Source organism: Myxine glutinosa, chromosome 8 (assembly GCF_964187855.1).
Source record: "Myxine glutinosa chromosome 8, kmMyxGlut1.1, whole genome shotgun sequence".
Lineage (NCBI taxonomy): Eukaryota > Metazoa > Chordata > Myxini > Myxiniformes > Myxinidae > Myxine > Myxine glutinosa.
In genome coordinates, this window is record NC_136268.1 from 6,072,491 (window position 1) to 6,096,705 (window position 24,215).

General features: G+C 44.3%; 1 protein-coding gene across 2 annotated transcripts in view; it reads right to left on the minus strand.

The window, feature by feature from the left end:
* MGAT4C (MGAT4 family member C) overlaps positions 1–24,215 on the minus strand; it is a 62,689-nt gene that overhangs the window by 11,772 nt on the left and 26,702 nt on the right. Inside the window, exons 2-4 of one of the 2 annotated variants that reach the window (XM_068123994.2) lie at positions 14,966–15,125; positions 10,428–10,575; positions 5,937–6,220 (exon numbers count right to left, since the gene is read on the minus strand). In XM_068123994.2, the coding sequence (XP_067980095.2) occupies positions 5,937–6,220; positions 10,428–10,575; positions 14,966–15,085 (552 nt within the window). In that variant the 5' untranslated portion in view covers positions 15,086–15,125. The remainder of the gene's footprint in view (positions 1–5,936; positions 6,221–10,427; positions 10,576–14,965; positions 15,126–24,215) is intronic. The other variant, XM_068123996.2, reaches the window with a different exon arrangement.

The following is a 24,215-nucleotide window of genomic DNA, read 5'->3' on the forward strand; positions in this document are numbered from 1 at the left end:
CTATTAGAGCCATGGGTGTACTTACTTTTTCCACATGCGAAATTTGCATTTATGTTTATTTAAATGATACAATGGACTACAAATTGTAAATGTTTCATGATATTTGTTATATTATATCACCTTTATCTATCAATATTGTTGAAATGAAGATCAAATAGCTGTATGTTGAAATATGTTGAAAAAGTCAAACTTTACATGGGGTGCACTTACTTTTTCACGTGACTGTACATACGGACGGACAAACACTGTTCTAGCCGGCTTTGCCCGAAGGGCTACGCCGTAATAATCCTCTCAAGCGAACAGTTATTGTGAAATATTAGCATGCGCGCTGACGGCTGGAAGAGCAATGAGCAGACATGCGGCGAAACACAACGAGACGAGGCAAACTCATCGGATCACAATGATAAACGGGAAAAACATAGAATGTGGAACTAATCCCAGGTGTCCCTGCAGGCAAAGCAACCAAAGATGAATTATGCAGCATCCGTTTACATCAAGTCCACTTTCCTAATAAACACATTAAGAGCGAGCATACAGGGGCAGTTTGTTTCGAGGGTTCACCAGCGCGTGAGCAGGTGTCTAATTTACGAAAAAGAAAACTTTCAAAAGCACATTCAGCAGCATCCAGAAGGCACGTAAATGTTTCACCGAATCGATGATCCGAACATCAATCAAAGGTGACCGTCATAATACTTTACAGGCTGCGGCGTCAAATTGGAGTTCATGCAAAGAGTGCTAAAGGTGTTTGGAAAACTTGCACCTTGAGGACATCGAAACTTGGTCGCTGGGAGTACATTTGGTCCTTAAAGAAGAAGAATATGATGATGAGATATAAAGTCCAAATGAGGGACCGACTTTCATCCATCTTTTTCAGGAGGTTCCTGAAAAAGCGAGCAACTTAATACTCATACACCGCTTAATTCAATTCTTATTTTTCTGTTTTTATTTATTTTTCCTTCGTTATAAAAACTTCTTCCCCAAAGGACCACCATCAAATCCTCGTTCATTTTGCTCCTATAGTTCAGGTCCAGTCTCATTCCCAACTTTCATTCCCAAGATGGAGAGGTGCACTACAAGTTTTGCTGCAGATTTGGTTGTAACAGTCTCCTCGTGTTCTGCACTTTCGATATATCTCTAAACTACAGTGAGTTAACATCAGGCCTACATTGCAGGGATGGATAATCACTGTAGTGCAGCGGCATAGCAAACCAATTGTGCATTTTGTGATGGAAGCACCAAATTTGGCAGAATGATAGAATATTATATGGAGAACATTTTCAGATATGGAACCACTTTGGAATTCACCCCAATGTGGCCGCCATATTGGATTTCAAAATGGCGGCTTAAAAATCTTTAATTACAAATATTTCTGGTTCTATACCAGCTACAGCCTTGATTTTAGTGTCTGGATGTACAAACTTGAGGTCAAGGAATTGAATGGTTCTACTTAGAAGTTGATTTACTGACGCCATATTGGATTTCAAGATGGCGGAAATTGATTTACTGACGCTTTTTGTCTGGCACATCGATGGACTCCGTGACCTGCTTAGACAGAAAGCTGAAGAGTTCCTCCTTGTTCTCATCGACACGGAGGAAACTGTGCCAGTTGCCTGGTAGGAGGGCAGAGCCAGTGACACGTCTGCGTATTCCCTTGCCTCTGTTGGTCCTTGCAGTTGCCTTCAGGCTGCCTGACTTTGCATAGCGGTCCCACACTAGATCGAGACGAGATCGATGTTGAAGCTGTGACATAATGTATGGAACGAATACTTTTGTGGCATAGTCAAGAAATGTTTTGGTCTGGCCTGGGCTCAGCATTTGAACTATTACAGCTCCATCGAGGATCACAGAAGATACTTGTGGTGGGTCCGACTTTGTTTCGACAAGCTGTTCTAAGGGCTGCAACAAGTCAGCTTTGGAACCAAAGCGGAGCTGTCCATTTTGCGAGAGTGCTGGCGGATGTGCGCTGTTCTCATGTTTGAAGAACTGCTCGAGACCCCCATCTCTGGTTTGGCATGCGATGTATAGTCTGGAGAAGAGCTCTGAATCACTCTTTGCAGAGGCTACTTGTTGTTTGCTCTTCTGGGCAGCTTTGACCTTGATGGATGAAAACAACGGGAGTTTGTTGCGTTTGATGACATCATTGAGTGGCTTGGATCTGTCTCCCAGACGTTCCTTCTCAAATGAATGGAACTGATCTCTCCCAATCTGTAAAGCTGTACGCACAGTATCTACAACAGCTGGGCCCAAGATCTCCAGTGTGCCCAGGACCAGCAAATCTGTGCTTTCTTCTTCAAAGGGGCTGCCCATCTCTTCGATGACTGTTGTCAGTGCACGGACATCTTGGACGAACTTCTTCTGCACACTGTCGGTTTGCTCATGGTGGTGGGTGTGCTCTCCCCTTTGGCGCAGTTGCTGTGAGGTCTCAAATTCTGTGATGACCCGAGCAACTTCGGGGCCAGCCACCATCCACCGTCGAAGGGCACTTGGATTTTCAGTTAGGCCCACTGCCCCGCCATCGCCTTTGACCGTGGCATTGTTTTGTTCATGAGCCGGTCTAGGGAGATGGCGGAGAAAGCATGCCTAGTCTTCTTGGATGTGAAGTGCCCCGCATGGAACTTGGCAGCAACATCTGGGTGTTTCTCTGCAATGCCAACCATGTCCCTGATGTGGACTGGTAACCAGCGAGCATAGTGGATATGGCCCAATGCAGCGAACCATGCAGCTAGCTCTGGTAGGGTGTCCATGTACAGCGTGAAGTTGGACTCTCTCAGTGAACGTATGTAGAGGAGTATACAGAGCTCCAGGTTAAGTACAGTGGCCCAGTACTGAAACTGTGGACATGCCGCTGCTCTCTGGTCACACCATGCCTCGAACTCCAATGGTTCCTCACTTCTTGCAGTTGCTCTTTCGTTGTATATGTCATATGCACGATGCTGCAGTATGTGTAGGGCAGCAACAGTTACTTGGTGGGCGCGTCTTGTACGGCTGACGTGAGCTGCACGCAAGAAGGAGTCTGCTGTGCCAGCTGTTGCTATCTCTGCCTGAACCAATGCCTGTGTCCAACCGCTGTCTTGCAGCCAGTCTCCTGCTGTCTTCAAAGCTGCCATCTCTGTGTGTAGACCACCCAGCATGACCACAAAGAGATCTTCACCATGTGTGTCTGGCCAGTTCCATTGCACCTGCTTGGCGATCGCATAAAGTGGTTGGTCCAGTGTGACGACGGGTATCTGTCCAGGGTTTAGCTCATTGATCGCTGCTTTCACGACATCCATGGCATGGCGGATCATTGCCACTGAGTGGGCTTGGTCATGGAAGAGGGGAAGCAAGGCAGTGGGTGTGACTGTGATACTAGTATCCTTGGCCGATTGGTTCTCTGCGTGATGTGCAGCCCAAGAAATGTTTCCTGGATTCTGTGTGTCACCACTGTCACATGCATCCTTCACAGTCTGGAGCCACCTCTTCTCTTTATCCAGTTCAGCTTGTGCAGGATTCCTCTGCAGCGACGCCTGGGTTCCAGCTGGTACAGGGTGGCTTTTGGCAAGTGAACTAACTGGTTGTACATCTGTGTAATACCGTGGAAGGTCCTCCACAGTCTTGACATTTGAGACACCCCCGATGATGACAATACCTCGGTCTGTGCCTTGATTGTCATAGTCTGGATGTTGTATCAATGAAATACCAGTTCCGTGGAAGGAGTCGTGTGCTGTCGTGGAACTGGGATTGTGGTCTATATTATCCACAGCTGATGTGGTGAACACTCCACCGCGGAGCTTTGGGGGACAGACCACCTTCTCCGCCCGAAAGCGCTGACAGACCCCGTTCCCCAGCTCTGCAGAGATCCGTAGCACTCTATCATAGGCAATGCTGATCCCTAGTCCAGATAATGTGTCAACCAGTTCCCTCTTTCTCGTATGGGCATGAAGCATCAAGCCAAGATATATTGGCAAAGGAGTCTCTTGACTAATGCTGTGTCGTACGTCTGTGCCTGCACCTCTCCTCTCATGCTTCACACTGTTGTATTTGAGAAGTTGAGCTATTGTCACAGACGCCGATGCCGATGACTGACATGCCTGATCTTTGATGCCTGCGCCCTCTAAAATCATGGAGACCATTGTCAGCAGCAGTTGTGGCACAGACTCTTCTTGACATTTGTTTGAGAAGGACCGATTGAAAGGCTGAGATGACTGGAACATATCCTTCCTTATAATCCCTGCAGCTCGTGCCAGGTGCACAACATCACTGTCAATATCATGTTGACATGCCTTGGCTAATGCACTGCCAATGTCTTCCTGAAACACCAGCAGGACATCTCTTCCCTGCCTGTGCTCCTGCAGATCAGGGAAGTGTGCCAGGATACGCTCCTTGAGTCTGGTTGTATGGACTCGTGTTTCCAGCACAACTCCGAACTGTTCCATTCTCATTGTGTAGAGCTTGGTGAGGTCTGCCATCTTGAATACAGGAGCAGTGTCTTCTTCTTTAGCAGTTTCCTCTATGTACGTTACCAGTTCAGCAAGGACTATTGCTGAAATGACATCTACCGTGCTCTGGCTTTGCTCAGCAAGCTTTTTTGCTGCCCTCACGCGGTTGTATAGGGATGTCAAACATTTCTTATGGTACTTGGCCTCTCTTGCGACCATGTCCCCAGCACTCAGTTGGGCTAACAAAGTGGTATCCTGAAGAAACTCTGCAGCCTTGCGAACGTGTTTATCTAGTTCCAATGTCGCTGCTTGATGAAACTCCAAACCAAGCTCTTGCTGGCAGAAGAAGCACAAATTGTCGCATATGCTATCAACACAAGCTGCCTGAGACCTAGTAAGCTTGTACTTATCTGTGATTGTACTGGGGATAGGGCTTCCCTCTGAATGACTTCTCTTCTGTACCCGCTGTAGCTTGGTAGTGTTATATTTCACCCTGCATGACGTGTGCCACTTGGCTTGGTGGGCAGCTAGAGTGGCAGCTATCCCTTGGCCTTCATCCAGTCGTTGCAAGTCCACGTCTTGTGGCAGCTTGCCTAGTTTATTGAATGCTGATAGATTGTCTTCAAGTGTCTTGTATCCAGCACCTGCATCAGTTCTTTTCGTGACAGCAGGACACTGTAGGGACTCTCCTATATCAACTTGACACAGAACACAGAGTTCCCAGTCCAGTGGCATCTTTGGCGTTGAAGTTACATGCTTGGTAACATGAACTAACTTGAACTGCTTCGACATGATTGAAACCTGGATGGAGCAAACAAACAAAAAAGTCGTTTAATTAGGGGTTAATCAACGGACCAGCATGTTTTATCTACAGGACAATACACGACCCCCCCTGAAATTTGACACCAAATGACCTCTTTTAGGGGTATTTTTGGCCGAAATTTTCAAATTTTTCACTCCCCAGACCCCTAGATGTTCCCTTGAGCTCAGAATCGCCGCTGTTGTGTCTACTGATGTTAGAAAAGATATAGGGTGAATGGGGCAATAATTGTGCCTGTAGGATTTGTTTCCGCCACCCCCCCTAAGGGTTACAGATTTTTAAAGCCGCCATTTTGAAATCCAATATGGCGGCGACCTTGGGTGAATTTCAAAGTGGTTCCATATCTGAAAATGTTCTAAATATAACATTCTATCATTGTGCCAAATTTGGTGCTTCCATCACAAAATGCACAATTCTTCTTAAATTTTTGCTATGCCGCTGCACTACTGTGACCAAAACGTCAGACATACTTTGTACAGAACAACTTACGGCAGCGTTGAAGGCTCATGGAAAAACTTGTACACAATGTATTGGATAAGAGCCTGGGATCCCAGAATAATGAGCTGTGTGCTTAGATGGAGGCACTAGCAACTTATAAATACAATTGTATGGATTGAAAGTATCAAAGCATTTTCTGTACATCTAATGAACGTACACAACATGGGGAAATGGTAAAAAATGTGGATCTGTTCTCCAACCTGAGGATCATTGAAGTTGCGTTTGAGACCTCTGAGAGGGGGGTACGCCGAGTGTGGTGCGTGGATTATGAGAAGGCGACCACGCAGCACGTGCGGTGCAAATTTGGAGGCGACGGCGGCGGTTGTTTCGCGACACCATTCCACATTGTCATCGGCGAGATGCACCACGACGACGATGTCGGCGAGCTCCTCATTGCTCAGCTGCTCGAAGACCGAGCTTAGGGTTGGCATCAGGTAGCTGCCTTTACGACGGTGAATTGAAGACATACCGACTGCCAGGAACTCTGAAAAATGGGGAGTGATAGAGATATGGAGTAATCAGCAAATACCAGGGAATGGGGGGAGGAGGCGATAAACACAATTATGAGTCTAATACATTAAAAGCTTTCACTACTTCAATTGTAAATCTTGGTGAGGTGGGTCTTCAGGTGGCTTTACAACAAATCTCGGTGAGATAGGCCTTGTAACTTATTTGCTATATGCCAAGCCCATGGAAGAGCTGAACACCAAATGAGCATGTAACACATGCCCAGAAAGTAGTGAGGTGAGAAACATTGAACATGAGAGAGCGAGAGAGAGAGAGAGAGAGAGAGAGAGAGAGAGAGAGAGAGAGAGAGAGAGAGAGAGAGAGAGAGAGAGAGAGAGACAGAGAGAGAGTCAAGCATCCTCCATCGTGCGGAGTCCTTTCTGGGCACACCTGAGCTCTTCACCACATACAAGCCTTTCATCTGCAGCTTGATGGAATACTGTTCTCCCCTCTGGGCTGGTGCTCCTGTCTCACACCTAAGCTCGGCTTCACACTGTAGAAACCAAATCAAAGCTTTCAGAATCATTGGAATCTCCTGCGATGAAGCTAACTCCAAGGGCCTCTCACTCACTCACCGCAGGCAGGTTGGTGGTCTTTCTGTCTTCTACCGACTCCTATCTGGCCTAGCTCCCCCTCCTCTATCTGTGTGCTCTGTCCCCCAAATATTCGTACAGGTCGCACAAGATCTGCCAGTAACCCTCTTCTGGTGAAACTGCCAAAATCAAGACTCTCTATTCACCTTCACTCTTTCATTCCTCTTTTTCCCACCTCTGGACAAACTCCCACACTCTCTTCAATCCCTCTCCTCCCTCCAGGTCTTTAAAACAGCTGTTCACCACCTTCTTATCTACCCCCATCCAAAACCTTGATATTTTCCACCCCCGTTAATCCACCCCAAACCCACCTCTTTCAAATCCCCTGTTTTCTTTCCTGAAAGCCCTTGTAGTCTCCATCTTGTTTATCCCATGTACCCCACCCCAGCCTGATGTTCCTGTGTCCCTATTATTGTTGTGCTTCCCTCTCTCTCCCTCTCTCGTCTCCCGCCCCATTATTACATGTTATATGTGTTAGCTCTCATACGAGCCTACGAGCCAAGACGAAGTATCCCAAAAAAACATTATATACAGTTGTCTCCATTGTAACCAGAAAAAGCTGGAACTCAATCGATTCCACAAAAAGGAATAGCGGAGCATTCTCTGCTTTGGAAAGATATGTGAAACTGACCTTTCCTTCTGCATTTTGGTCTAGTGTGGGCAATGTGGTAATACCCCCTGACTGTATATTATAAACCAACGTGGATGTTAGGTTATACTGCATTAGGTTTATGGTAATGGTAGGATTAGTACATATACTACAAGGAAGTCAAAATATTATAGATCAGGTTAACGTGGTGTGGATATGGCATGGTCATGATGGGCCAGAAATGGCCTCCTCCTGTGTCAACGTTTCTTTGCAAAGACATGAGTAGGCAATGGACAAAGGAACACAAAGTACTGCATTTGTACCTCTGAACACATCATACGGCAATCGCTCAGATGGGAACCCTAAACAGGCCAGCCTTCACTTCCGCATCAACAATAAACTACATCTATGAGTGTTTATCTGCATGAACATGAAGATTTTCTACCAAGACTTGTCACTTCAAATTAAACCAAACAAGGAAATGGTGTGGGCAGCCCCCATTAAAGAAATACATGACCTTCCCATGATGAGCCATCATTACAGAAGTGGAAGATTAGAAAAAGAAAAAAAGTCTCTTCCCCTCTGTCACCCTTCCCATCCTGGAGCCATTTTTCTTCATCCTCCTATTAGCCCAGAGACACACCAATGTGGGTGGTTCGGGTCGTGGCCGCAAGGCTCCCCAATTGCTTCCTCAAACAAGAGAACACACAAAAGGGGTTCGAATTCCTCACAACATATTAGCGGATACACGTGATCTCCTTGTCCCTTTAATAGCTTTCACCATTTGCCGAGCGTGGACTGCATACTGAAGGCCAAACCGCACGCTGTTTATTTGCAAACACAACAGGTTCGAGCTGAGCGAAATTGATTCTGAAAGCACTTGGCTTCGACAAACATACCGTGCGCGCTGCATACGACGCATTGAGAGGCGGGATAACCGAAGAGCTCGGTACTTGGGTTGATAGAACTACCACCAACAGGTGGAAACAATTCATGAGACTTACACTGAGACCTTCCCAAGAATTGCATTGCCACCGCACCTGTCAAGGTTACTTACTGATCGAGTGGATGGTTGTGGGGGTATGTGTGGATTAAAGGGAGGAAGTGGGGGGTGACGACGACAACTTAGCACCTGGGCAATCTTTTCATAGGAATAAACTCATCAACACACTATCCTCATCCCAGAGATACAAGACGAGCATGTCGTCCATTCTTGCCTTGCGACTATCAAGAGCAACAACAGTAGGAAACGTCGTGGTGAATATATAAACAAGAATGACTTGTTTTCACTTCCCCGAGTTTCTCGTCATTCAATTCCCCTGGGTTTCAAAAAGTTTGGGTGCCGTGACGCAGAATACCTGAACCTTTCATCGTGCAAAGACTGCTTGGCTTTTTTGCCTAGAACTCTGGAAAGTCTGCGTCGATTATGAGAAAGGTTCCAGGCCGAGCAGATATTTAACAAGTACAAAAAGTTTTAATTAAAACAAAAGCCGCGTCGATGTTACACAATGCCTAGATGCAGCTGTGCCTATAACGTCGATGTTATAGGCACAGGACATTCCTATTGATTCGATTACTTGATGTTATTTTTGTGCAAAGTGAAAATATATCTCGGCAATTTCCCGTGTGTGGCGACGAATTTTTAATATATCTCGGCATTTTCCCGTCTGTTATTTCAGGCGGTGTATGACTGACCATGCCGCGATTTAAAAAAAAAAAATCTCGGCAATTTCCCGTGTGTGGCGACACGTGAACGAAGCTATGCTCCTCTCTCCACATTATTGTGACGACGTATAAATTAAATATTTCATCATGACGATTGTCATCAAATGGACGAATTTTTAATATATCTCGGCATTTTCCCGTCTGTTATTTCGGGCGGTGTATGACTGAGCATGCCACGATTTAAACAAAATATATATATCTCGGCATTTTCCCGTCTGTTATTTCGGGCAGTGTATGACTGACCATGCCGCGATTTAAACAAAATATATATATCTCGGCATTTTCCCGTCTGTTATTTCGGGCAGTGTATGACTGACCATGCCGCGATTTAAACAAAATATATATATCTCGGCATTTTCCCGTCTGTTATTTCGGGCAGTGTATGACTGACCATGCCGCGATTTAAAAATATATATCTCAATGGACTTGAAGTTACAGGCCTTTGAGAATTCATTTCGTTCTATAAAGGGCAACTTTCATCGGATTTTCTTCCCGTTTTTTTTCAACCGAGTCTAAAACTATGTTAGTGACTGTGAAAAATGAAATGATATATCGAATTTGATTTGACATAAAACTGTGTGAGAGAGGAAGACACCACGGGCCTACAAAACAGGCCTCAAAGCTATGCGAGTTAATAAAATGGTGGATATTTGTTTATATGAAGCCTCTTCCAGAATGGGTGGAGCTATGGTTCCCAGAATGGGTGGAGCTTTGAGGTTTTGTCTTCTCTGCAAGAACAACAAGAACAAGAAGAAGACGAACAAGAAGAACAAGAACAACAGCGGAGGGCACTCTATGACCAGCGTCTGCGACGCGGCTACAAGAAGAACAACAACAACAACAACAGCAGAGGGCACTCTATGAGCAGCGTCTGCGACGCGGCTAAAAACTGCTCTGTACGATAAGCTGAGCGGTCACCATATTGAATGGAAAACCTTAATTTTACCTCCATACCGTCGGGAGTCGACCCACTCGTGACAACAGTTCGTAATGCTTCAATATGCGGTGACGATGGCAGATTAGCTAAGGGAAGTACAGAAGTTGGAGAATTTTTTGGAGGGTTTACCTTTGGGTTCTTATATGAAATTTTCATTCTTTCGAATCTTCCCAGACGTAAATGCAATTCAAAGGAGTACCTTTAAGAGTATAATAGTATTAGCTAATGACTGCTCTCACAAGCCTGTGGTGTGCAAATACACGATATGTATTAGATAGCAGTGATCAGTCTACGATTACCACTACTACTGATCAGAGTGGACATGCACAACCTCACGTACTCTTCTTGGGGAGGAGAAATCCAGCAAGGTGCTCATACGTGATGTTCAGAGGAAGGTTTGCGTCGGTGAGGTTGCGGAACGACCATCCATTCCTTCCCGAGTGCAATTGTTTCATCAGGATCTCTTTCGCAAGCCTCTGTTGCTGCGTCTGACAAAAAGAAAAGAGGAATGCATCTCCACGAACTTCCTTTCTCCGAATGCAGTGTTGTAATTTCAAAAGTGATTTGAAAACAAGTTTCTTAATTTTACACTTTCCTCCTCTTGGTTGTTTCTGCAAAATTACCTCTCATTTGAGAGCTCGTGCTCAAGTTTTATATACGCTAAGGACAACATGAAATAAAGCAATTTGTGTAAAATATGGAAAAGGAAATCTTATCCAAAACCCACAACCCTGATTGATTTGATCGATTTGAGTTTTGAACCCTCTTTTTTCCAAAATATTTATTTAATGAATTGTTTTTTAACAGGATTTAACAGGATTTAACTTGGATGAGCAAGGTAATGGATAATAAAAAGGCAATGGAATGAAAGTGGGGCAACAGGTTGGACATGGTAAACAAGGGAATGAACAAACAGGAAAATAGGAGAGAGAGGAGGGGAGCAATTGTTATTTTATAAAAATTATAAAAATCAATAATTGTGTCAAGTCAAAGGCAAGCTTCACCTGAATGGGCAACATTGTTTTTAACATCCACCCTCCAGGTCTTTAAAACAGCTGTTCACCACCATCTCTTATCTTCCCCCATCCAAAACCTTGATCTTTTCTACCCCCGCTAATTTCACCCCAAATCCACTTTTTTGAAATACCAACTTCTGTCCTGGAAGTCCTTGGTGTAAATGTGTTTTATACTTCTTTTATATAATAAAAGTTATTTTTTAACTAAAGGGGAAAACAAAAAACAAAAAGAACGAGAAAGAGAAATCAAAGATTGCAGACCCTCGCCAGGATATGTTTTCACAGTGGTTTTTAAGGCTATTGTGTTAAAAGAAATATGGCGGCCGAACCACGTGACAGATGACGTCATCGTTATTTTTATTCTCCACCAACTAATCGCTAGATTATGCTCAAGAAATTTCATCTTGATCGGATGAAGTTTTGTACTTGTCCAATTATGACGTCATAATGGAGGCACTTATGACATCATGATTTTTTAAAATTCCCTATGGAGAGTTCTTAACAATGAGCTATATCTCAATTTTTTCTATTCAGCGCTTTTGGAGATACAGAAGTGCAAGGTTTTTCGGTTTTTCCAAGATGGCGGCCAAACTACAAGACCTATGACGTCAAAATTATCATTAAAAAATTCTACACATGGAGTTGCACGTATGGTGAAAAATTCCTGTCAATCGGACCAACGTTTGCTGAGAAAATCATATTCATTCTGTGCGGACAAACAGACAGACACACAAACAAACAAATGAAAAATCGGTCAGAGACCGAGGACTTGCCGGAATGTACTTTTTATCGGCCATTTTGGACAAATATGGCGGCCGAACCACGTGACCGATGACGTCATCATTTGTTTTCTAAACTAATTTATTCCTTGATGATGCTCAAGAAATTTCATCTTGATCGGATGAAGTTTTGTACTAGTCGAATTATGACGTCATAATGGAGGCACCAATGACATCGTCATTAACATATTTTATTCCTCATGGAGAGTTCTTTACAATGAGCCATGTCTCAATTTTTTCTATTCAGCACTTTCGGAGATATAGAGGTGCAAATTTTTTCGGTTTTTCCAAGATGGCGGCCGAACCACGTGACCGATGACATCATCATTATTTTTTTTTCTGCACCAGTTTATGCCAACATGGCGTTCAAGAAATTGCATCTTGATTGGATTAAGTTTTGTACTTGTCGAATTATCGAATTATGACGTCATAATGGAGGCCTTGGGCCGAGATAGTTAAAAATTGGGCACAGTCTATTCCAGGACAAGACAAATATGTGTGTAAAGTTTGGCGATTATACATGCAATGGTGTAGATGTAGTGCTGTGCACAGACAGACAAACAGACAGACAAACCAACCGATCAACATACTTGCCGGAATCTTTTCCGGCAAGTAACAAACGGACTCAAATGCAATACCCTCTCCTCTGGTGAGGGTAACTAGAACTGCTAACAGTGATGATAGGCTTCCAGGCAAAATGGCCACCATACCACCTGACTGATGACATCATCGTTTCAACAAATTTTCCTCATCGGTAGTCGATCTTATCTGGAAATTTTGGTTTGGATCGTTTAAGTGGTTCTGGAGATATGGATTTTCTATTCATTTTCCTTGTCCAAGACGGCCACCATACCATGTGACCGATGATGTCATAGTTCAGAAACGTTTTTCCACATGGGGAGTTGATCATACTGTTGCGGATCTCCGACGTCGGCTCTCCCCTTATCAAGAGGGGGTTAATCCCCTTGCCGACGCGAGTCCTGGAAGTTATAACGTTCCTTCCGGTCAGTGGTAAATAGGGTTGTTGGTCGATTTTTAGTTCTATTACCTAATTACTACCACCGACCGTAAAGCAAGAGAATAACTCCCGCTCGAACCACGGATATTGATGGGATATGCCGAGCGGATAGCAATCCGCGATCCGAGTTGTTAACAGGTGACTAGACCCGATTCTAAGCGGTTGCGATCGTGCCACGCTTACCCAATTAGAGAAAAGACTGATGCGATCGGATAAGAGGAAACCAGGAGAATAGGAAGAACAGATGGGTTTATTAACAAATGTACAAAGAAGAAGAGGAAACGAAAGGAATGTACAAGAAAGAAAGAGGAAGGAAAAACACAGGGCAGTCTTAATTACAGTCTTGCCTTATTCCCTGGACAAACGGGCCCGTCTCACATACAGGCACTCACACGGGGATTGCAGATAGTCGGGTGGAAGGTCACCAGCGCGTCCAGGCTCCAGTCTGGCTCCGGTCCAGGCGATGGAAAACCGGCAGCCAGCTCTTCGTATAACGTAACGCAAGCGGACACTTATAATGACGGGGGGGGGGGGGGGGGGAAGGCTGGTATACTGCGTACGTACTTTGTGCACTACTCGCGCCAAACGCCCCCTCTCCAATGTCCTGCTTTGGAATCCCAATGCCAGCGAGCCCTCTGTAATCACGACAGTCCTCAGCGCTTTCCACACCGATCAGTCCTGGACGGTCCTCTAAGAGAGTCCTTTCACAAGCGCATATATTCTCGAGTCCTTTCACAAGCGCATATATTCTCGAGTCCTGTTAGCGCAAGCTTCCTCGGTAAGTCCTGTAAAAGGGCTTTGTGCGCTGGCTTTTATAAGTGAAGCCAGCGAACGCTCCGTGAGCCCCAACCACGCCCTGTCAGGCGATGTCACTCCAGCCCTAGTTGGCTGGTTATCGCTTACCGGCCCCGCCCTGACGGCTGGGTGACGTGGCCACACCTCCTCCTTGGTGCTCTGCCCCCTTTTTCCGGGCTTCACCTCGTGGCTTATGGCGGCGTTGAGCGAGCTCACGCTCAAGGGCAGCGAAGGCTGCTGTTGCTGGCCAAGGAGCGTATCAAATTGGGAGGGGCCATGGGGCACAGACTGGAGAGCGCTTAATGGCGTCGCTTGGACGGAGGCTGCAAAATGGACGAAAGGGCCTACTTCTTATTTGATTGACACAACGCAGATTCAACTATTGGAAAAATGGCCTTACCTATACACATACTAAGAAATAACTGATGTCCTATGGTGACCTATGTGTTGCTTGTGGCCTATCTATGGGGTGCTACCTTTAACCTTTAATGATGTTATATTTATTTACAAGTGTGGATTCTCAAAACCGCAACAATACATATGAAATTTCATATTGATCCGATCAGCAGTTCTGGAGAAAAAGACGTTTAAAGGTTTTCCTTAAATCCAAGATGGCCGCCATACCACGTGTCTGCTGACATCATAGTTTACAAATATTTTTTCCACATCAGTAATTGATCATATGTTTGACATTTTGCATTGATCCGATAAGAGGTATTCCAGAAAGGTTAATTTTTTTCCTAAAATTCAAGATGGCCGCTAAATCCCATGGCTGATGACGTCATAGTTTGCAAATATTTTCCCCCATCGGAATGTAAACGTGTTTCAAGTTTCGTATCGATCGGAAAAGCGGTTACGGAAAAATATCTTTTTTAAGTTTTCTTTTAAAATCCAACGTGGCCGGCGCCAAACAACGTGACCAATGACATTTTCTTTATCCTTTCATCCCCATGGCTTGCTGATCACATTTGTAAAATTATGCATTGATCCGTTCAGCGGTTCTGGAGAAGATGTTTAAAGTTTATGACGTCATAGGCAATGGCAGCCAATGTAAGTCTAAATTGCAAAAACAAAGTTCATGATGCACCAAGTTACATTGGTATCTATAATGAGTTAAAGTTTCGTAGAGCTCGCTATTACGGTTTTGTCGGAATCGTTTCCACAAAATGTGTGAGAATAATAATCCTTACAAGAAAAATAGGCTTCCAGTGGGAACCTCACCGGAAGCCTAATGATGGAAAGTGATCAATATACTAGTCTGGCGGCTCACCTCGCCAAAGCTGGAAATTTCCTTGTCAATAAAGATGAGGAGCAAGAGAGACAAGAATATGCAGCTGAGAAGGCCAAGTCCAGCCAGACGCAGCCACCGTCGATTGCACCTGCTGTGCATGTTCCGCTGGGCTAAGCAAGGATCGAGTACGCAGCAGCACCTGTTTAGACACAAAGAAACCTTCAGGCTTTCAATGCATTTCTGTGACCACAGCTTCCTTTAGAACAGCAAAGATCACATCTGAATGGTGACATTTGTCAAACGTGAGCGGAATTTTAAAAAAAACACCGAGACCAATTTCAATGGCAAGGGTTAACAGTGTTGACTGGGCACAGTCAGTGTTCTCCTCAGATCAACGGTCAAGATCGATGGTTTGATGTCACTTTCCTGGATCTTGATTTGACGAGAGTTTCCAAGATGTCCCGTCAGTTCAGTCGACCAGAGCAGTTGAAATGCGCCGTCACATGATACCAATTCCTTAACAGGATTGCGACATTATCGCGCCAGAGCAATCTCCGGAAGGAAGAAATACTCCCATTTGGATAAATCCGCACAGATAAACATTCGATCTTGCTTTAAGCTTCGTTGATTTGTTCATCATCCCTCGTGATGACTCTGGCAAACACATGCACAGGTGCACAGATGCTATCGGACAAAAGCGAGCGAATTGAGGAAGGCTTCAAACGCTCGCCACGATTTACAACTCTGAGGGGTAACAGTGCAATACCGACCTGTCCGGTCACGATCAGACAGATGGGAAGGAAAATGTCACAGGTGCCACACCATGAGAAGTGGTTGCTAAGATGTGGACTGCGAATGGGTCTGGTGAGGGAATCGGTGGGGAGTGGATTTAGCGAATGGAAAAACAAAGCTATCACGGTTTTCACAGGAGTTTGTTTCTAATCTGCATTGTATTTGTTATAATAGTCATTTCATTAGTCTTATGGAAACACCTATTGGCATATAAAAACACATGTTGAGTGGGTAGTGGGGGGTGGGGTGTGGGATGTCGGGGTGCCAGAACAGAGTGAGAGGTGGAGAAAGAAAAAGAGACATTGAAGTTGTGAAATTATGGAAGTGATGGCATCCATTGGGCATACATAGGTGCGTGTGGGGGTGGAGGCAGTCATCAAGAACCCACCACACTGGTGTGTATGATAAATAAGTGCCCACACCCCAAATTAAAGTAAAGTTCAGGCTCCCGTAATCACTAAAGCATTCTGAAGCACAGAACAAACTAGGAAGTGAGTCGGGTACTTCCAACGAGAAGGTCCACCCACCATTTTCCACCTCGCCATTTTCCGACGAGATCACAAACTGATCGACAAGCCTTCAAATCCATTACCTTATGTGCTACTTGACTTGGGGCCTCCCAATAAAGAGGAAGAAGCCCCATGGATCAGAACAAACAAACTCCTTCATCCGTCTCTGCTTCTGGAAGTCGGAAAGCCTTCATCATTGTTTTGGAAACATGTATTGTGAGATTTCGTAAGGAGCACTCCGAGTGTAAATTGCAAACCGAGTTCAAACTCTCGGGTAAAGGTTACATTTTGGCGTGCTGCATACTTGCCTATTAACCGAGCCTGGCCAAGCTCCCAGAATGTCAATGCTCACCTGGAAAGGTGATGATTCAAGCACATAATATTCTCTGGAAGATGAACCACAAGTACTGCTAATGTCAAATCTGGCAACCACGGTGTCAAGGCAATCTGGTAAAAAATTGTGGGTCTCTATTCCTTTATCCCCAAATGTTGCGAGTCCGTGTGTGTGTTTGTCTGTCTGTGTGTGCGTCTTGAGAGGTATTAATCAAAATCACTTTTGCATCCACTACAAACGGTACTCGGACATCCAGGCTGAAATCTTCAGGATCCACGGCTACCAATAGTCGGAGGAACGATAAATTACTCAAAGGTTACAAAACAACAAAGGTGCACAGGTGGTTAAAGATATCCCTCCTCCGCCCTCATATTTCCGTGACTGAAGCTGTGCTCAAAAAGTAAATCCACCGCAACCGCTCCGTATTAATTCACAATAATTTTAGCCCGTTTCTCACGTTTCCAGTCAATGTGCCGAATAGACCGAACTGGGATTCGAGACACATATTCAAAGCATAACTTGCAGTCAAAAACACGTGTAGTTCTCGGTCGAGAAGTCACGCAAATCACTAAACCCCATTAAAAATACATTTGCGTGCACCACAATCGGTCCCCTACTTACAAAGTCTCTTGCTATGCAAGTATTGCATTCTGAAGTCCCAACATCACCACAAAGTAATCTTTAAACATTTTCCAAGGTATTCCTCCTCTTGCTCCCGCACTCAACACATCTATCGTCGTTACAAAGACCCTTGATGCAAACCTTATCTTCATCTCAAACACCTTTGAGCAACTATTTAGAGTTCTGATTGAGGTCTTAGCCCCCTCACATGATCACCTAAAGTAATTCTTACCTGTCGTTTAGGCCTGTACCTCTTCTTCAGACACCAATACACCACCTGCCTATGAACCATATCATAAGCTTCCTCCAAATCCACAAACCCACAAAACAACTTACTCTTCTGTTCCAAAAATGTACTCCATTTCCGCTAAAGAATAAAGACAGCATCAGTTGTTCCCCTAACTGGCATAAAACCAAACTTCATCTCATTCATCCCCAGCAATTACCTCAGCAAATCATTCGCCACCCTCTCCAATACTTTAGAACAACTTGTTCTATCAGCTCGATACTCCACACTCCATAACATCCACTTATTCTGAAAAATAACTCCTGCCAATCGGTTGGTTTCCTTTCATCCTCCCAGATCTTAACAACCAACTGCCAAAGCGAATCCACTCGGCCGTTCCCCAATCCTTCAATAATCCCCATTACCACCCCTTGGGCTGGCAGGATACCCAAGAGGTATACGCATTCTCCTTTGAGCTGTCTATCCTGGGTTTGAATATCGGCCCAGCGACAAAACTGCCATCCCGATGTGTTACAGAAAGGACGAGGCATCAATGTGTGCACCGCTCCTTTGACGGACGTTAAACTGAGCGTCCTGTCTGCCGGCATTAAACATCCCACGGTGTCCTTCACAAAGAGTAGGCAAGATATATGGCCGACATCATGGCCAAATTCCTGCCGTGTCCTACAGGAGGCACTGCATCAGTGGCACTGCCATGCCCCTGCGAGAACCGATGCCAAGCCACAGCCATGTACAACTGCAAAATAATGACGACAACGACTACCACCACCAGTCGTTATCCCTACCACAGTTATCCCTGAAGCTGTCACAACATCCATACCTCTTACTGCCCCTTCCATCTTGCTCATCTGTGGTAATACACCTCTCCAGTCTCAACATTTATCAGATCTTTAAAACAATCCACCCATCTACTAAGAATGTCCTTCTGCTCATCAGCAAACTCCGCTCCACTGCTCTTTATCACTTTCATGTCTCTAATATCCTTCCTTGGCCTTCCTCCACAGTTATAATCCTTTCCACCTTATAAATAATCTTTACACCCTCTTCCCATCTAACTTCTCATACCACACTCTCAACTCTTCCTGTGGGAGGATGGAAAAACCTCCTGTGGGAGGATGGAAATTCCTGTGTTTTCAGAGCACAATCTTTGCCTTATTTTGTCTTCTCGCCATACATTCTCTTACCCTCCTCGTGGTGGTTACCTTTCCATTTTTAAAGCCTTTTTTTCTGTCTGGTTACCTCTTGAATCTCCGAGCCCCATCAACATCTTCCTTCAATTTGATCGCATTGTACTTTTGCACCCCAATGTTCTACCTACTCTTCCCTTTCTGATCTCTCCAACTCTTGAGCAGCCTCCAATCTGACATCGATAACCAAAGCCGGTGCACGACAGCCTCCCCTGGAGTCACCTTACAGTTCAGGATTCTACACCTGTCGCTCGGCTTTGTTAGCAAATACTGTAATCGTTTTGGCTCCTGCAGTGTTTATTTTTAAAGGTGCTCTTATGTTCTTACCTCTTATGAAATCCTACATTTACTCCAAATAGTTGCAAATCCTCTGCCGTCACCGAGATGCATTCCCATCCCTCATTTATGGTCCCATGGTCTTCTCCACCATGCACTCCTTGATGTGAGTGATGGTGATAAATGCAATGCAAACATATACTGTAATCGACATGTAATCATGATGTAATCATGTAATCATGATGTAATTTCATGTAATCGACATGTGATTACACCAGCATCTGTTTGCAAAACAAAAGCTGTGATTGAATCCCCCAAAAAATGGAGTCACATTGCAATAAAAAGGAAATTTACTGAATGTTTGTGACATCACAAAAATTTGGGATCAGGTTGCAGATCCAGCAGAGGGAGCACGGAGCTCGAAAATGACCGGTATGTTAGGATTTGGAACTTGAAGTCATCTTTTCGATGCACTATTAGAAAAGCAATCATTCCCAGATCAGAAAGGTTACGGATAAAACACGGGATGTTTTGACGACAGGCTTCAAATACAGGTGACGCGTCTCTAAATTGCACGACTGTTGAACTTCCAACTGAAAAGCAACCAACGTGCGTCAATTTGTCCATGGAAATCCAATGAGTGTCAACGGTGAGGGATATTATTAGATCGGAATCGGATTTAATATCGCACCATGCACCTCTGGGATGGCTCATCCTTTTGCGGTGACTTCAAGCTGGCTATCTCATTTTTCACCTGCAATCAGCGATATAGTCACAAAGTATGCGTCGTGTCGCCATTGTAATAACACGACTTGGGGATGCAACTTAGCACGATGGAAAGGTATGTTAACGTACAAACAATCGCCCTTCTCTAGAGGCCTAAATAATACTTATACAGACAAACACATCAACATCAATGTTTGATTAAGTGCATGGCTCACCAATAAAAGGCTTCTCAAGATTCCAAAGTGTTCGGCCCTTTCACTCAATGGTGAAGAATTACTTGGAAATTAAAAAAAAATTCTCATATCGGGATCTGGATCCGCACTAACATCTAATCAATTCATCCTCATCATACACCTGATGTGTCCACCAAGTTTTGTCCGAATCCGTCCATAACCTTTTGATATATCATGCTCACAGACAAACAGAGCTGAAGACATATGCGCAATTCCACGGTTACTCACATTACAATAAATTACATTAATGCATCTATATAATGTATATGTAATGTGAGTAACCGTGGAATTGCGCATAACCTCCATCCACCTTTGGTGGCAGAATTAATATATTCCTGAGTCACCCACTTACATTGCTCAAATCCATCAACAAACAAGAAATTTAAATTAACTAACTTTCAATATAAACATCAACGAATGAAGAGCAAATACAGGAGGAGTGTTTAATCTGGATGTTCTCCTGCAGAACTGGATGAGAAAAAAAAATCTGAACGACGACGACGATGGCACCAAATTTTAGCATCATCTCTCCCTCCATCCGCAACCTCCATTAAAAAAAGGAAAGTTGAAGAAAACACAGGAAGTCATGACATCACTCTTGAAAGACAAATTGCTAAAAGCATCCAGCCAATAGGAGGTAAATATAAGTCTTAAAATCCCGAGTACAATGTGAAAATGTATCACTAGGCCATGGTCATTCGATTTCGAAATGCCCGGTGCAAGCGCGCAGCCACCCAACCGCTCGGGCTCTGTGGGTGAAATGAATGTGGTCCCTGTGGGGTGTTAACAGTGGTGACAAATAATCCACAAAAGCACCCCTGTCCTTACTGTGCCCGGTTTGTCTTCACACCATGAGACTTGGTCTATATTTATAAAACATTACACCTTTCCTTGCTGTTAATTAATCTCAGTTGGATCAGGGATGCCTGCAGATGAATAAATATGATGAACATTTGTGTTCATCCAAATATGAGAGCCATTTAAAAATGTCTTTGAGAGGAGAAATTTACAATAATAATAATAATAATAATAATAATAAACAACAACAACAGGCATTTTAAGGCCATTTTCCCTGCTAGAGCGGGGGTTAGCCAATAATAAAAATTATATATATATATATATACAGTGCCGAAAGAAAGTGTACACCCCTTTCAAAATTTTCACCTTTGTTTCTTTATTCCCTGGAATTAAATTGCATTAAATCAGACTTTTCCACATTTATTTACACATCGTAACCCACAACTTCCAAGTGAAAAACAAATTCTACATATTTCAGAAGATTAATTAAAAATACAAAACTAGATTTTCTTGGTTGGATACGTGTCCACCCCCCTTATAATAGCAATTGTAAATTAGTTCAGGTGTAATCAATCACCTTCAAAATCACACACCAAGTTAATTGGCCTCTATTTGTGTTAAATTGTAGTGATTCAGATTATTTCAGAATAAAATCTGCTGTTCCTGTAGGTTTCCTCTGCTGGGTCGTGCATTTCACAGCAAAGACTCAACCATGAGCACCAAGGAGCTTTCAAAAGTCCTCTGGGATATAATTGTGGAAAGGCACAGATCAGGGGATGGGTACACAAATATCTCAAAGGCCTTGAATATCCCTTGGAGCACAGTCAAGACAATCGTTAAATACCCTGCCTAGATTAGACCATCCCTCCAAACTGGATCACCAATCAAGGAGGAGACTGATCAGAGAGGCCACCAACAGGCCTATGGCAACTTTGAAAGAGCTACAGGCATTTATGGCAACGACTGGTCAATGTGTGCATGTGACAACAATATCCCCAGCACTCCACAAGTCTGGCCTGTAACGGAGGGTGACAAGAAGGAAGTCATTACTTTAAAAATCCCACCTTGAGTCCTGTTTAAGGTATGCAAAAAAACACCGGAGATTCCGAAGCCATGGGGCAAAAAGTTTTGTGGTCTGACGAACCCAAGATGGAATTTTTTGCCCTAAATGCAAAACGTTACATTTGGTGCAAACCCAACACAGCACATCAACCAAAGAACACCATCCCTACTGTAAAGCATGGTGGCAGCAGCATCATGTTATGGGGATGGTTCTCATCAGGAGGGACTGCGGCACTTGCCAGGGTAGAAGGGAAAATGGATGGAACAAAATACAGAAAAAACCCCAGAGGAAAACCTGCTGCTCTCTCCAAGAAAGCTGAAATTGGGATGGAGTTCACCTTTCAGCATGACAATGACCCGAAGCACACAATCAAACCTATACTGGAATGGCAAAGGAACAAAAATATAAATGTCCTTGAATGGCCGAGTCAGAGCCCCGACCTATATCCGATCGAAAATCTGTGGCATGATTTGAAGATTGCTGTCCATCAACGCTCCACATGCAACTTCACTGAGCTTGAACAGTTTTGTACAGAAGAATTCGCAAATATTCCCCAATCAAGGTGTGCAAAGTTGGTAGAGACCTATCCCAACAGACTCACACCTGTAATTCCTGTCAAAGGTGCTTCCACCAAGTATTAATTCAGGGACGTGGACACGTATCCAACCAAGATATTCTAGTTTTGTATCTTTAATTAATCTTCTGAAATTTGTCGAATTTGTTTTTCACTTGGAAGTTGTGGGTTACGATGTGTAAATAAAGGTGGGAAAAGTCTGATTTAATGCATTTTAATTCCAGGCTATAAGGTAACGAAAGGTGAAAATTTTGAAAGGGGGTGTAGACTTTCTATTGGCATTGTACATATATACGTAAACACACACATATATATATACACACACATATATATATATATACACACACACACACACACACACACACACACACACACACACACACACACACACACACACACACACACACACACACACACACACACATATATATATATATATATATATATATATATATATATATATATATATAAACATAAGTTCAAAACACACCTGGTCACAAGTGTGCCGCACTGACTGGGTCCTCAGTCGAGGTCCTCAGCATCATCCCGTTTCGGCCCTTCAACCTCGATACGGTCAGCTAAGGTGGGCCAGCAGGGGCACGTACACATCCACATGCAGCAACTGCATCTGGATGCGTACATACCCCCAACCCCAGCCAGTGCGAACAACAACAACAACAACAACAACAACACCACCTCCACATCGAGAATCCACAGCACCAAACAAACATGGTGGAACACTCAAACACCCACCTTTATACCCTTCACCACTCACCAACAAAACACACCAGATCATTCACACACACACATACACACCCATACACACACATACATACAGAACACCAACCAAACAACCACCTACCCTTACAACATACACCACTCAACACACAAAAACACTCATGCAAAAATTAATTCATGCAAAAACACACACCCTCACCCACTCACTCATATACACAAAATAAGATGTAATAATGGTAACAAAAACAAACAAACAAAAAAAAAACACACACACACACACAACCAACCTACACCGTTCGACGTGCCTCCATAAACTTCCTCCCTATCCAAAATGAGCCTTTCAAGGCAACCTGGGCCACCTTGTCACACATCCCCCTTCTTTCTGTCCCACACACTCCCAGCCTAGCAAGAAATGCAGAAAAGGCATTGCCAATATACCCTCTACACCCCACCTCAAATGGCTAACACGAAACGTGCCAACCCTTCTCCCGGCACTCTGCCTCCAGCTCACTGTACGTTCCTCTCTTCGTCTCGTGCACCTCCTCCATGTTCTCTTCCCAAGGTACCGACAACTCCCCTAAGATGACCTGTCTTGTTGCACTTGACCAAATGACAATGTCAGGCCGCAACCTTGTCACACAGATCTCCTCTGGGAATACCAATTGTGGCTTTAGGTCTGCCACCACCTGCCAATCACTAAGCATCTGACAGCCCTCTTGCTTTCCACCTCCTCCTCCTCTTTCCACCTCTTTCCACTTGGCCCTCTTTGACAAACCACACCTCTCCCCCATCAGTCTCCTTCTCCACTCTTCTCTCTCTCGATCTCAGCACTTCTTGTTGCACCATCTGCACCACCACCGCCAGCACCTGATCATGTCGCCACCTGTATCTTCCTGCTACCCATGCTACTGAGAATGCACTCAGTGCATGCTGCACCGTTCCCACACCTCCACACAAATAACATCTCTCCTCCTGCAACAACCCCCACAATCTCAAGTTTACTGGTGACGGAAGCACATCATACGTTGCCCGCAACAGGAAATTCAACAATATTGGCTCCATCCTCCAAATCTCTTGCCACTTCAATATCCTCACCCGCACACCTTCCCACTTAGTCCAAACACCTTGCTGTGCCTGACCGACTGCTTTCACATATCTCCCCTCCTCTTCCTTTCTTCTCAACTCCCTCTC